The 15097-nt window shown below is 38.8% G+C and overlaps 1 protein-coding gene across 6 annotated transcripts in view; it reads left to right on the top strand.

Moving 5' to 3' along the window:
- The first annotated feature begins 5583 nt into the window (after positions 1–5583).
- Positions 5584–15097, top strand: part of LOC129181260 (chromatin remodeling regulator CECR2) — a 55423-nt gene continuing 45909 nt past the window's right edge. For all 6 annotated transcript variants that reach the window (XM_054776218.1, XM_054776217.1, XM_054776213.1 and 3 more), the window contains exon 1: positions 5584–7083. In XM_054776218.1, coding sequence (XP_054632193.1) covers positions 6964–7083 — 120 coding nt within the window. In that variant the 5' untranslated portion in view covers positions 5584–6963. The remainder of the gene's footprint in view (positions 7084–15097) is intronic.

Here is a 15097-nt window from a genome sequence, read left to right as displayed (position 1 = left end):
ATAACCAACATGAATTGGTCTCATACTGGATTAGGAGGGAAATATCTCAAATATGGGGGAGGGGGGTCACTGAGCCAAAAGGTTACACAAGGACATCAACAAAAAGCGCATGTGACTACCACAGGAGATGTGCGAGTCATGAACGAGTCGTTCAAAACTCACAAGTTTTTTTTGTAATGAAATCGTGACTCCTGGGGTGGGGTCGTGGGTGGGGTGGGGTGAGGTAGCTGGGTGGGGACTGCAGTCGTCCATCGCTCCATCGTGCTTCGGACATCGCTCCCTCAGTCTATTGACGTTTTTCAAAAATGTATTAATTACCAAATGATTGCTGTTTCGCCACATGGTGGCCTAGTGGTTAGCATGTTGGCCACACAGTCAGGAGATCAGGAAGACCTGGGTTCGAGTGTGTGGGTCTTCTCCCACATTCCAAAAAAAAACACAATTGGCAACTCTAAATTGTCCATAGGTATGAATGTGAGTGTGAATGGTTGTTTGTCTATATGTGCCCTGCGATTGGCTGGCGACCAGTCCAGGGTGTACCCCGCCTCTCGCCCAAAGTCAGCTCCAGCAACCCCCACGACCCTAGTGAGGATAAGCGGCATAGATGCGGTTATTATTCTTGCCGTTACAACCACTGGAGGGGGCACATCATCTAAAAGGCTCTGACCACGTTCAAGTCAGTTTAGATCAGAGGTGTCCAAACGTTTTCCACCGAAGGCCACATGCTGAAAAATGAAAGGATGCATGGGCCCCTTTGATATTTTGTAAATATGCTAAGACGTTATCTGTATTTCAAGAACAAACTGCATCTCAGATTTGTTATATTGGTGAAAAAGCCTATTATTAATATGAACTTCACTCTTGTAGGCTAAAAACTGATTTACTGACTGATTTTATTAAGTAGCTTGTACAAGTACATTTTAGAACAATTGTTTGCACTGATGTTTATTGATTGAATTATTAATTGAGTGCCTTAAAATAAGTACAGTATAGATATAACTGTTTGATCAATTAATCTTTTAAGTGAGTGAGTGATTACAAGTACTAGTTTATAGAAATAATGCTTTATTCAACAATTAGCTGAGTAGTTGAAGAACTGTTTATGTGTGTCAAAGGTTAAACAAATAGTGAGTGCTCACACATAGTGAAGGCCAGCCGGGACCAGCAGCCAGATAAGGGCACAAACAAGTCAATAAGCCTTGAGATAGACTGGGAAGGATGTGATGTTTATGCGACTATCACCAGCTGGCGTCACACAACTTAGTCAAAGAATCCGTGAGAAAGTTATCTTTGGAGAGACTGGCGGCAATAGTCTGAGGATAACAATTATAAAAAGGCGGAATAGGGGAGTGTACGAGACCCTCTCTCATTCAGCTGGCGTGGAGGACCAGGGGACCGGTGGATGAGATGCTAAAGTGGTCCTTTGACCTTTAATAGGTTGTGGAGAATTTCATCTCCAACACTCTTTTTTTCCCCATTTTTCTTGTTTTTTTTTACCCAAATATTTCCACTCTCTTCTTAAATAATCTTAGGTTTTTTTGTAATATTATGACTTTATTCTCATAATATTGTCACTTTTTCCCCAAACCGATTTTGGAAAAATTACAACTTTGTTTTGTTTGTTTTTTTTTCCATAGGGCTGAAAAAAACAACAACTTTATAACTAATAAATATTTTTCTTTACTATTTAAAATCTATGCTACTAAAATGTCATTATTTTTCCTCATAATATTATGAGTTTATTCTCATAAAATTGTGACTTTTCTCATTAGCATATGACTTTTTTCTCTTAACATTTTGACTTTATTCTCGTAAAATTACAGCTGCTTTTTTTCATCTTTGCTGTAGTTATTTTTTTTTATTTTAATTTTATTTTTTCTTCTTCTTGTATTTATGACTTTATTCTCATAATATTTTGGCTTCATTCTCGCAAACTATTTTCCACAAAATTCTTGGGGAAAATTCTTTTTTCTTTGGCTAGTTGTATCGCAAGTCTTTTTTCTTTAATATTTCAACTTTATGCCACTAAAATGAAGTTATTTTTCCTCATAATATGACGAGGTTATTCTAGTAAAATTACGACTTTTTTCTATTAATATTTTCACTTGATTCTTGTAAGATTTCTGCTGATTTTTCCATTGTTGCTGTTGTTTTTTTTGTTTGTTTTGTTTTCTCGTTACATTTTTAGAATGCGCCAAAGGCCGAAAATGGCCCCCAGGCCTCACTTTGGACACCATTGCTATTAGGAGTCCAGTTATGGAGACTTCTGGTTCTTTCAGGCCTTTGCTGCAGCTCCGGTAGACACGACAGGACTTCCAGACATATTTCCCATGAACATAACATCTACAAGCTATCAAACATGAGCTTGAGGTTTCACTTCACAGAATTCCAGGGCTGAGCAGAGAGAATTGTAAGTACATAGCACATTTGAAGAAGTAAATAGGTGCCTGCGGAAAAGATAGATAGCCTGCTCTGTTGTTAATGGCCTGAGAGAATTTGTAATGAAAATGATAAACCACCATAAACAAAACTTCGGCATACACATTCTAATCATAACTAGAAAAGACAGCTTCAGAAAAAGGCAGAGTAAGTAAATATTTCCTTGCACATATGATGAACTGGGGTTGAACATGAAGGTGGGGGGTCCAAAGTGTAGCCTGGGGGCCATTTGCGGCCCACGGTTGTTTTTTATTGGCCCGCGGCACATTCTCAAAATTTAATAAGAAAACAAAGCAACTAAAACAAATAGCGATGTTCCGATCGGGGTTTTGTGCTGCCGATTCCGATACCGATCATCCAGTACTGAAACAGCCCGATACCGATCACATGGATTCATTATACTGTGGATTTTTCAACTTATTTATGAGTGCTATTGGCCAGGGGTGCTGTGTAAAGGGGAAAAGTCAGGACAATTCCAAGGTCCTTTGACTGCCAAAGGGCCGAAAAATAGGTAATTCCTAATAACATTAATAATTAAATAAAAAGGGGGGGAGCAATGTGATTTTTTTTCACCCCTGCTACTGGCCATATGATATGAAAAAAGGAACCATAAAGTAACCTCAATTTAGACAAAAACATATTGTACTTACTTTTTGAAGACAACTCGTGAAACTTCCAGAGGATGACACTTTGGTGAATTTCCACCGCTGAGAAAGGCTGCTTTCGTCTGCTCTCGTCTGCTGAATTCAATTATTTTTCGGGTTATTAGCTTAGCCGTCTGACTGTCACACACGTACAGGTGAGTGTTAGCCACGTGGCTTAGCTGTCATTTGGCGTGAGCTGCCGTGAGCCTCCAAAACTCACCATACTTCGTCAAGTGTTGTTCTTCAAATGCAGTATTAAAGCTTTTTACCCCCGCAAGATTGTTTTCGTGGAATGTGTTAGCAGTTCCACACGGCTGACTTGGTTGCGTTTATTGGCATATGCCGATCACACCGTTTTTTACGGAAATCGACTGATCTATCGGCGCGTCCCAGAAAACGTCAACAGCAAAAAATGGAAAAACCTGCAGTAGCTTTTACAAGGATGAAGTCAAAATGTTAACTTATTCAATCTCAGCCATTTTTCAAAAGACAACCCCTTCAGTACCGGCCATTTTAGAATATTTTGACTGATCTTTCATGGCACACAGAATGTTGTGTTGTACGGCTATATAAAGCTATATAAAGAAAGATTAGACTCCCGTCTTTCATCAGAAAAAAAGTTTATTTCTGCCTTTTTCTGTTCTTTAGTAATCAGCAGTAAAACACGGGTACGTTAAGTATCAGTTCCCGGCTAGAAAAGTGTTAAAACCAGCTTTTTGCGAAATGATACATTTCAAGCATAACTTTCATTTTGACACAAATATTTGTTGCTTTTGTGACAGCTCAGATATCTAAACAACTATACCAATGTAAACAACACAAAAAGGGGTTGTTTTTACATCAAAATAACAATTTATTTACAAATATAACACCATGAATATTTACAATTTTCACATTTGGAACTGAACTATGCATGTGCGCATGCGGGTGTGTGCAAAGTCGATATATTTATGGTTGTGGTAATGGTTTCATTTATTTCCAACGGTTCACACTGAATGCTTCATGTTACAATTCACAGTTCCGCATATCCAAAAAGGAGTAGGAAGAAGCAAAGCAACAACAAAACTGGGAGAAAAAAAAGCAATGTTGATACTAAAAGGCCCTTGCCTCCTTTCATTTTCACATTCACTATGTGGCGCTTGCTGGAAAAAGACTGATCACCCCTAATTTAAGGGCAAGGATTGGTTGATGTGATATAGTGATGGGAAACAGGATTCCTTTGGCTGACTCAAATCGTTATGAGTCACTCACTAAAGTGAATTGGGTACTTGGGTACACACTTCCCATCGCGCATGCGCAACAAGTTGCAGCCGTGAGTCAGTGAAAGTTGAGTCTTTTTCGGGCACCCGTGAGTCAGTCAAACTTGGCTGACTGGCAGGCACAGTGAGTGAATTGTTCGTTTTGTTTTGTTCTGTGATGCCGCTCGGGCAGGAAGCGGAAAGGAGAGTTGATATGAGACAAGGATCAGATGTGTTTTATAACATATAAAATACATACTTTGTTCACTTCCTGTTTTTAAGTGTCATCGTTTTCTATTAGGGAGAAAAAAAGAATCGAGATTGTGTAGCAATAGACTGATATCTTACGCAGTGCACATAGCAGTCACAAAAAATGACAGATTATAGCTTGTGCAGTGGTAAAGAAAAAAGTCAAAGTTAAAAAAAAGACTAAAAACAAAAATGATCAATATTTCTTCGATTAAAAAAGATAAGAATGAATGAAGTTGAAATTAGTGTGCCGGTTGAAGAGGTCAAGTATGAAGTTTGGCATGTTGTCTCATGATTTGTATATAAATAAATAAATAATTATAATAACACTTGATAAAAAAAAATATTCTGTTTATCCTGAATGGCATTGTTATGGCGACAGCGGCCCACAGTGCCCTAACAGCTTGCAATTGGTGTATATTGCTATAGAGGGCGCTCCTGTGTTATACAATAGCCAAAGCTTTTAAGAGGATCTTGTTTACTAAATCCAAGTGTCCCTGCCAACGTGTTGCGTTGCAGTGATCACATGATCATATGGGGATTATGGTTCCACAGTGTTGTTGTTGTTGTAAAAAAAAGTGTATAAATTATACAAATTGTGATTGGTCGTAAGAAATTGACAACTGTTGAATAAATAATCATTTGTTGGTGGGTTATCTGACAAATCGTTATCTAAATCGTTATTTGTTATTTCATTTGTTATTTTGTCATTCAAAACATTCCCTTTAAACGGAGACGGTACTATCAAACAAATGGGTAATCAATATTATACAATTTCGCAGCACTTAAGAATGTGTGTATTAAATCGCCAACACTAAATGAAGCTTAATTTTAAAATGATATGTTACTGTTATATATTTAAAGAATCAGGCCACCAGTGAGCTTATTTATCGTTTAACTGAAAGCACTAACTACACGTCCCCCCCCTTTCTGACGAATAATGGTATCGTCCTGCCCGTCTGTTCACGTCTGCTGGGACTGATTGGAACAGATTGAGAATATTCCTATTTGGCTATTTCCGAAACCTGAAGTAGATATACATATAACAGAGTTAAAAAATAAATGGAAAGATAATGAAAAAGGACATAAGGCAAGTCAATATATTAAAAACAAATATTATGGTTACTTAGATATGTATACAGATGGATCAAAAAGCGAAGAAGGGAAGGTGGGGATTGGAATCTATGTACCAACAATGAATTATAGCATCATTAAAAGATTACCTGACCAGCTCTCGGTTTATACAGCAGAAATGATGGCAATTATTATAGGCTTGCAATGGATAGAGGAAATAAAACCAGATAGAGTGGTATGTTGTGTGGACTCTCTGGCAGCATTATATAGTATTAAAAATATGGAATCAAGTCGAGAGGATTTATTATTAGAAATACATCAAAACTTATTCCAACTACACATGTTAAAAATAGACATAAGATTTTGCTGGGTGCCTGCACATGTAGGGGTGGAGGGGAATGAGGTGGCAGATAAAATGGCTAAAATGGGAATTAGAAGGAATGAAATTATAGATATACCTGCTGGTAAAGACGAAGTAAAGGCAATAATCAAAAAACAAATGATGGAGAAATGGCAAAATAGGTGGGATAAGGGTAGTAGCGGGAGAAAGTATTATAAAGTACAAAAATCTATCAGCACACAAGGGGTGAAGAGAAAAAACAGAAAAGAGGAAATAGTGTTAACTAGGATGAGGCTCAATCACACCGGGTTAAATGACAAGATGTTTTTGATAGGGAAATGTAAATCAAAAGTATGTATGGAATGCAAAAGTATAGAGAACGTAGAACACATATTACTACACTGCAAGAGATATAGGGAAGAACGTGTAACGTTAAGGAAAAGAATTAAGAAGATAGGAAGGGAATGGAGCATTGAGGGTATCTTAGGAACAGGTGGGGAGGGGGTAAGAGATATACAGAGGGCAGTGATAGAATATTTGAAGGACACAGGATTATATAATAGAATATAGATAAGTATTAGAATATTTTAGTATTATATTATATAGTATTATATAGTAATATATAGTATTATATAAGTATTATTATTAGGATTATTATTAGTAGTAGTATAAGTAGTCTCCTCACTATCTAAGATAGCATAAAGTAAGATACTGTATATGGCCCATGTTACATACTCCGGTACAGTAGGTGGCGGTATGCACCTTTTCAAGTCATGGTTGCAACCCGCCATTAAACTAAAAGAAGAAGAAGAAGAAGGAACAGATTGAGTCGCAATGGCAGCAGCGAGAGTTGAACTACGCCAGCAACTTGTGTCGGATTTCTAACAAGAGTTTCATTCAACTTTTACACCACACACCGACGACGACACCACTTTCTAATGTGAGAAACAAACGTCACCTCGATTCTTCCACTCCGAAAATGTCCCAGGGATGTACAGTTTCTGTGGAAGAAGTCCAGTCTTGGTGGGAAGTCCCCGCCATAGCCCACTTCTGCTCGCTGTTCAGGGCAGCGTTCAACCTTCCCGACTTTGAAATAGAGGTAAGTGGAGTATATATGTTGCATGTTTTAACATCAATAGCCTTTACTTTGGAAATGAAGTGTTGTTTGTGTCATCTTTTTTAAGTTTGTTCTTCCCCCGCGGCTCATTAGGAGCAACTAGCCGCCCCTAGCTGCGGTCTTTGATCTTCTCGTGCGTTAACGTTACTGCTGGGTAGCAAGCTAGCTAACCGATTAGCGAAGATAAAACTTCCGATTAACCTGTTAATCAATCGTCTTCACAGTCCATACATGTCACCAGCGATGACGCGATGAGATCGCGAAAGTGAAATATTTATTGTGGTGTTTGATAGTGAGTTGTATAGTCTTATCTGCTTTCCAAAACATACTTGATTACTTATTCAGGCAGTGTTAATCCATTAAGCCCACTTAGTTTGGGACCTTTTGCTTTACAGAGTGAAACCACGTTTGCGTGCCTTTGTAGAAACGTTTTCTGTGTTGTTGCTGCTGCTTTATTGTGTGTTGTTGTGTCACATAAAGTTAAGTTCATGGCGTGGGGTTGCACTTTATTGTCTTGCAGTAGCGAGCCATCTGGCTTTGGGGAGCTACAGACGCAGATGCCTCTCAGGCATTGTTTGCTACCCCCTCCCCAGTTTGGTCCCCCGTTTGGTAGCAACAGACCATGCTCACAGTTCGCATTCAAATATTGCTTACAACAGGGGTGTCCAAACTTTTTCCATGTAGGGCCACATACTGAAAAATTAAGATGCAAAGACCACTTTGATTTTTTCTGAACAGACACATGTAGAAGTTCGATATTTCAATAAAAAGATGCATCTCAGCTTTGTGATACAGGTGAAAAAAGGGTATGAACTCCCCACTTTTTGCTGCTGTTTTTTTCCCCCAACTTTTTTTCTTGAATATTTGAACATTTTCTTTTCGTAATATTAAGACTTTATTCCTATAATATTTTTTCTGTATTGCCATATTCTAACCTTTACCCCAACCTAATTTTCCCCAAAATTACTTTTTGTTCAGTTTGTTTTACCTAATATTACGAGTTTGAATTTTCTTTTTAATATCTCAACTCTATGCTACTAAAATGACATTGTTTACCCTCATGATACTCTGAGTTTATTCTCTGAAAATTGTGACTTCTTTTTTTCCTTTGTATAATGACTTTTTTTCTCTTAGAGGAGGGATAGTTCGGATTTTTTGACATGAACCTGTCAATAGACGGCCCCTTTGCCAAATTTTTTAACCCAATGTGGCCTGCGAGTCAAAAAGTTTGCCCACCCCGGTTTAAAACCTAAATCACAACCTTACGTATGAATTTTTTTTTTGGCAGAGCAATTTTTTGGCGTTCCCCAAATCGCTGCATTTAGTGTTTTGGTTTGTGTAGAATGTAGTTGTGACCATGAAGAAGTAAGGTCTGAACATGCATGGAGGACATGCGAATTATCTGAATGTGTGTTGGCCACACTAATTACGTGTGTGGGTTGCACGTGTGGTGCAAAACACGCACAGTAGTCCGCAAGTGCGATGTACGAAAAAATAGACATTTTGCCCAAACCTGACACCAGTAAAAAGTACGAAAGATACACGTTGGCCATGCGGACGACGTTTCGTAGCAAGTTTGTCGTGCAACCTGAAAAAAAAACATAAGCGCCTGTATAGTTTGAGAAGAGAACCTCTGCGGCCAGGCTGTGGCTTGAAAATCAGCACGTCACAAGCGTGCCCTTCGTGCGCTAGTTTTTTGCATGTAGACGGCTGGTTGTGACCTAGGCTCAAAACTAAGACAGGAACAACATCAAAGTAAAAGCACAAAATTATTTTTTGGAATTTTGCCCATCATTCACAGTCCTCACAGTCCTTATGTGAAACATGAGCACATATTTGTTTCCCTTTTCTGTGCGTTCTAACAAGAGAAAACGAAAACAAATTTGACATCAATTTACATAAAATGTGATGTAGTTATTTACAATTTTTTTTTTAAGTTTTTTTTTTTTTTTTTTTTAAACCATTGCGCCTGAAAGTTTCCCACGGCCCGGTATTGCTCTGTGACAGCAAAGTGTCATGGAAACATGACTGCTTCGCTTAAAATAAATTATTATTATGGTAAACATGAACCAGGGGTGTTGTTTAGTTAGAAAAAAACAGTAGAAAAATAGAATAAGGCACAATGTATAGAGGAAAGGCTGAAATGATCCTGCTAACTAATGCTACTAATAACACAAAAGCTTTGTCTTTAAATATATGCAATATATAAAAGTTTTAGCCTGTTTATAATCAAAGCAGCCCCCTGCATCCTGTTAATGTTTCATGTTTGAAAACCTCTGGCATAAACTGTCTTCATTGCCCAGACCTTCCAACCCACCCCCTGCGGATGAGAAACAAACACAGGCATTGCGATAAGCAAGGCAAACGCAGGAGCCAATTGCGTGTCCCTTACAAAATTGACACTCTTGTGCTGTGAAATTGATTCATTTGCGTGTCATTCTTTAGGCATTTTCACTATAAACTTTGCTTCTTTGATGGAACTATTCAGTTAAACCGTTCATGTATCACGCCCAGTGATGGACTGCGTCACAAAGCACTTTATGATACTAATTGTTTTAAATTGGCTAATTGATAATTGTCCATAGATGTGAATGTGAGTCTAAATGGTTATTTATATGTGGCCGGCAATTGGCTGGCGACCAGCCCTACCTCTCGCCTGAAGTCAGCTGGGATAGGCTCCAGCTCACCCATGACATTAATGTGGACAAGCGATACCAAAAATGGATGGATGGATCTCACTGAAGTTAGCAGAGCAACAGGTCTGAAAAATCTTGATTTATTTTTCTCAAGCTCCTCCGCCAGCCAGAAATAAACACTTTACAAACACTAAGGCTCTCCGTAAGATAGAATTTCAATCATTTTTGTCATTTTCACATTGATGGACAATAAAGGGAGTCAGTAAAATCAGGTTCTCTGTGTTGCGAACACAGTGAATGGGATACAGAAAAAATGTATAGTGTGGGAGAGTCACACCGACACATTGAACGCAGTCTTTCCCCGCATGCTTGCCAACATCTGTTAAGTTTATATTTGAAAACAAATTTTCTCATAGGAAACAATGGAAATGGAACCAATCAGAGTCACACTGATGCCTTCATAAAACTTTTATGAACGATACAGGCATGCTCTTAACACAAAGTCAGAAACAAAGTGAACTGCTTTTTTTTTTTTTTTAAACTACTCGCCCTTTGACAACACATTACAAAGATGTACAGCCATCCCTCATTTATCACGGTTAATTGGTTCCAGAGCTGACTGTGATAAGTGAATTTCCGCAAAGTTGGCTTGCTTATTTATATATGGGGTATTATTGTACTTAGAGCATTGAAAACCGGTTTATGACCTTCTAAATATGGTTTTTACCTTTTTATTAGAGCCCTGTAGACATGAAATAATACCCTTGTAGTCACCTTTACACTGGTATTACCCAATATAGTAAGCATGATAATAACACGTTAGCATGGGGAAAGTTCCTTGTAGTATAACAAACATTATGTGGGTCGATGGTATGGCATTAAAAAAAAAAATGCCATTCAGTCTTTCATTCATCCTCACTGTGATTTTTGTCACTGTATTGATACACAGGGCAGCCAGTCTGACATGCAATTGGCATATACACATACTGTGTAGTACAGGCCACTTTGAACACACACAGTACAACCCAATGGTCTCAACCCCATTAATGAGGCAAGAAATTCCACTATGTAAACCTGACAAGGCACACCTGTGAAGTGAAAACCATTTCAGGTGACTACCTCATGAAGTTCATTGAGAGAACACCAATTGTTTGCATCGCTATAAAAAAAAATGATAAGACATAAAATAAAATATCTAAATGTCTAAAATATAAGACATATTTAGTTATTTCACACTTTTTTGTTCAGTACATAATTCCTCATGTGTTCGTTCATAATTTTGAGAATCTACAATGTAAATAGTCCTGAAAATAAAGAACACGCATTGAATGAGAAGGTGTGTCCAGGCTTTTGGCCTGCACTGTACATTTATTTATTTTAAACTTAATGGGGAAGGACCCAGTATGAAGCCAAAAACATACCACTTCCACACGGAATGGGAGAACATTTTTCCACTTTGCGGTGCAAGTTAACATAATGTCTCATCAGTGTAACATTACGCCTCGTGACCAGTGTAGAATACAACATATGACTTGTCTTTCAATATTTTTCGATTAATAATAGGCCATAGTCAACAACGAATTGGCGATAAATTTTTGAAAAACTGTGATCCAGTGAGGGAACGGTGCTCCAACCGCAAAGTGGCGAGGGACGACCATAGAGTATTAATTTAAGTAGGAGACTTGTTGATATAATTAATCTGTAATATGTTGACCGCTATATAGTAAAACAATAAATGGTCTACTCAGCATAAACTGTATGCATTGATGGAACGTGCAGTGCATGTGTACCTCGGAGGAGAATCGCTTCACTGTAACGCTAAACCTGCATGTTTTTTTTGTTTTTTTATTGATGCCAACCCATTTTCATTTTTTTCATATTAAACTGAGCAGCGAGGACGGAGATGTGTGTACTGCTTTCCTTACTACACTAACTCTTCTTTGCAATAAATTCCATTTACACTTCTATGGTTATCATCGCACTTTTTACCGGTCCTTGTACCGTACCACTGAACTGAAGAGTCAATGCAATATGCTGTTTTTGTGTCGCATATCTATCGAGGCATATTTTATTTCAGGCGGTTTCCAAACTGTATGACCTTGGGGGCATTCAAATTTTAAGGCTCCACTGTAAAAGGAAAATGTCAGGTTCGGTACACGCTTATGTTTAATGCCACATACCAGCAACAAGTAAAGCCGGTTTAACTACTGTCACAAGTGACACACTCTACCTGGCCTGTGCAGGTCAGGTTCATGACAATGGATAAGTTGCACAGTTTTAATTGTACTATAAATGAATCAACTCACACATTTAAATGAAGGTATATGTCTTTCCATTCTTTTGTTCTTTATTATTGACCATTTTCAGCTGTAACTGTAAATCCTGTCAGAGGGTGCGAAGGTAGAATTGACCCAAAATCAGGGGTGAAAAGGTTCAGGCTTGGTGGAAGCTGGAAGGAAGTGTCTGTTGTTGGATTAGGGGTTGACGAGTGATTTCGTTCAGGGCTGGCCACAAAGCATCAACATTGTCATTGTATGTGGACCAAGTACGTTGTTTTGACTCCTTCTCTTCTGTATCTGTTTTTGTCAGCATGTCCTCTATCCTCTTAGGCAGATACAGACTGCAGAGGTCAACACCGTGGCACTGAGCGCTTCCCCCAAATGTGCTTGTCCTCTTTTAGGTTTCGCAATGCATACCTTCTCAGTTTTGCCCAAATGTTGATTAGTTTTGTGTCCGGTGCAAAACACAATACTTGAGAACAGAACTAGTGACTTGAATAGGACACACCAACCAAATGTTGCCGTTCTGTGCTAAGTTGATGATCAGACAAATAGTTCGGGTAGTTGAGATAACTAACCACAACTTCAGGAATACCTAAAAATGTGGGTGTCACGATACACTATATTGCATGGGTCCAGTCCGTGGGCGGTGCCAAACCAAACTGCGGTTAGCTGTCAGGTGCAATGATTAAAGAAAATAACTACATAAAATTTAATGTAAATGCATATCAATTTGGGAAATATGGGCCATTATTTTTATTTTAAAAATAATACATAGTTTTTGCATGTGTATATATATTTGTTGCGAGCGGCGACCCCCCCCCCCCCCCCCCCCCCCCCCCCCCAACTTTGTTTGACGGTGCTTTAATGCATCATTGTGCGTGTGCTACCTTTTTTCCACTCTGCACAGATAGACTACTATACTGTATTTTTACCGTTTTTCTTTCACCTCATATTTGATCACAAATGCTGATACTATGTGGGAATGCATAAAGGTAAGTTTGGATGATGATATTGAGCGCTAATGTGCATATTTGTTGGGCAAAACGTGAACTCCACCGTAGACTGGTCACTAGTCAATTGCAGGGCAATTGTGAATGAACCATTAAGTGGCTAGCTCTGTGAAACAACCAAGAACTAGCTGTTCAATTTTTACCTCAGAGGTATGTACTTGTAGCACAGGCCGAAACTAAACTAATAACCTAATGTTATTCCGAACCTGAAGTCCAATAGAAAAGCTTTTTCCATGACGTTGTTTTTGTGGCATCTCCATGGGCTTGCCTCGCCACCTCAACCTGTTTGCCATCACTTGTCCCACAACCCCATCCCCTTCTCTACCACGACCACTTTTCCCATCCCTAAGCTCCAGCCCCTGGCATTACCATGACTAAACCCCAGATGGTGGTTATTTCTTTCCCTTCCCCCTGAAGAATGGAAGCTTTTCCACACTGACTGGATCATAGCTGCTGCTTCTGCAGTGCTTCTGGGGAGGGGGGTTCTGTGTTTCATGAAGCAATGTAATTGTGTATGGTTTGGTACTATTAGATCCGGAAAATAAGTGTGAGCAAGCTGCCTGTGGGCAGGTCTTTGTTTCTGTTGTCTAGAAGGCAAATGGATTAGCAGAGTGAGGGACAATAAAGCTTTAAGTGTTATATCATGGCTCAACTTGATACAAGCACACTTGTATCTGTCACTGAGGGTGCTTTCATACAATAGCCAGTTAGTTCATATGTTCATAGTTGAAGTGGTTCACATGGTCTGGTACAGCCCCAAACAATTTCTGGCACAGTTTGTGCTAATCCAACTAGCAAACTAACAAATCAGGTGACAGAACTACAGGTAATGTCTTTGGTTTTGCCATTGTTTGGTTAGCGTTTTGTCTTTTTATTATGTGAAGGCCAACTGTAGTAGCCTGGTTGAATTTCAGGAGTCGATACCGATACATGTGAATCTCTACGATTCTCAATACTTATTTGATACCGCAATAAAAATAAAACGGAACGCATGTATTTTTAAATTGACTTTTTTTATTGAAGACTGTTTCAAACTGTCACGTATTTAAGATCACTGTGCTTTCAACATCATTTTGTACAGAATTTCAGTGTGGGCCACAAGTCTGAGACCCCTACTTAACTGTGTAAAGGAAAAATAAAGTTTTAGATCAGAGAGCATCTCGTAATGTCATGTATCATGACTGTATGGTTCCATTTTTAGTGAACCATCTCTGTTTACGTAAGGAAGCGAATGATTATTAGAAGCCTGCACCTCTACAAGCATAGTAAGATTGCTCTCAAGCCCAAATAACAATACATGTATTCGGAGGGTGATAGTAAACTGAAACATACTAACTTGAATTCTTTAAAGAAGGGTGTCTGTGTTTCGCCAGGTTTTAAGTGTTTGCATGTCGGTTTTTGTGATTTTACAATTGCACCGCATTCATCCACCATCTCCACATGTGACTCCTACTACCTGGTGTATTGATAAGCTGAGTTGATGTGCTGTCCCCATATTGTTGGCCCATTTTTTTTTTTTTTTTTCAAAGAAAGCAGGCGCTGACTGCAGAGAGAAACAAGTGACTAGCACTATGACGACACGTCTAAAACAACAAGGAACTTGGGAATTGTACAAACAAGCCCGAAGTCGCTTTCCATAAGCGGATTCGGCAACACTGCTGCTCACTCGTCTCAATGCTCATACGTGCTGCCCACAGCAGATAGAATCGATACGGCTTGCAGAGGGAAGTTGCATAGACGATACTGCCGATACCTATAAAAGCGGGTATCCATGTATAATTTGAGTGTTGATATTGACTTAGTATCAAAGTATCGATTCTTGCGACAACTCTAAAAGAAATTAGTGAAATGATCAACAAGTCACAATTTTGCTCCATGTAGTGTTTATTAGCGCTGATTCACTTACTACTCTATTCACCAAACTTTCACATTTGGCCAGTTGTTGTCATTTTTGCCGCTCAAATTTGCCCCTGAGTAGTCCTCAAATGTATGCGTCAACTGTCTCCAATGACATCACATGTATCCCTGCATTGCGCACGCCCAGTCTCACTTGTGACGTGTGAAAACG

The sequence above is a fragment of the Dunckerocampus dactyliophorus genome, chromosome 5 (genome assembly GCF_027744805.1).
Source record: "Dunckerocampus dactyliophorus isolate RoL2022-P2 chromosome 5, RoL_Ddac_1.1, whole genome shotgun sequence".
NCBI classification, from domain to species: Eukaryota; Metazoa; Chordata; class Actinopteri; order Syngnathiformes; family Syngnathidae; genus Dunckerocampus; species Dunckerocampus dactyliophorus.
This window is presented reverse-complemented; position numbering and strand designations above follow the sequence as displayed.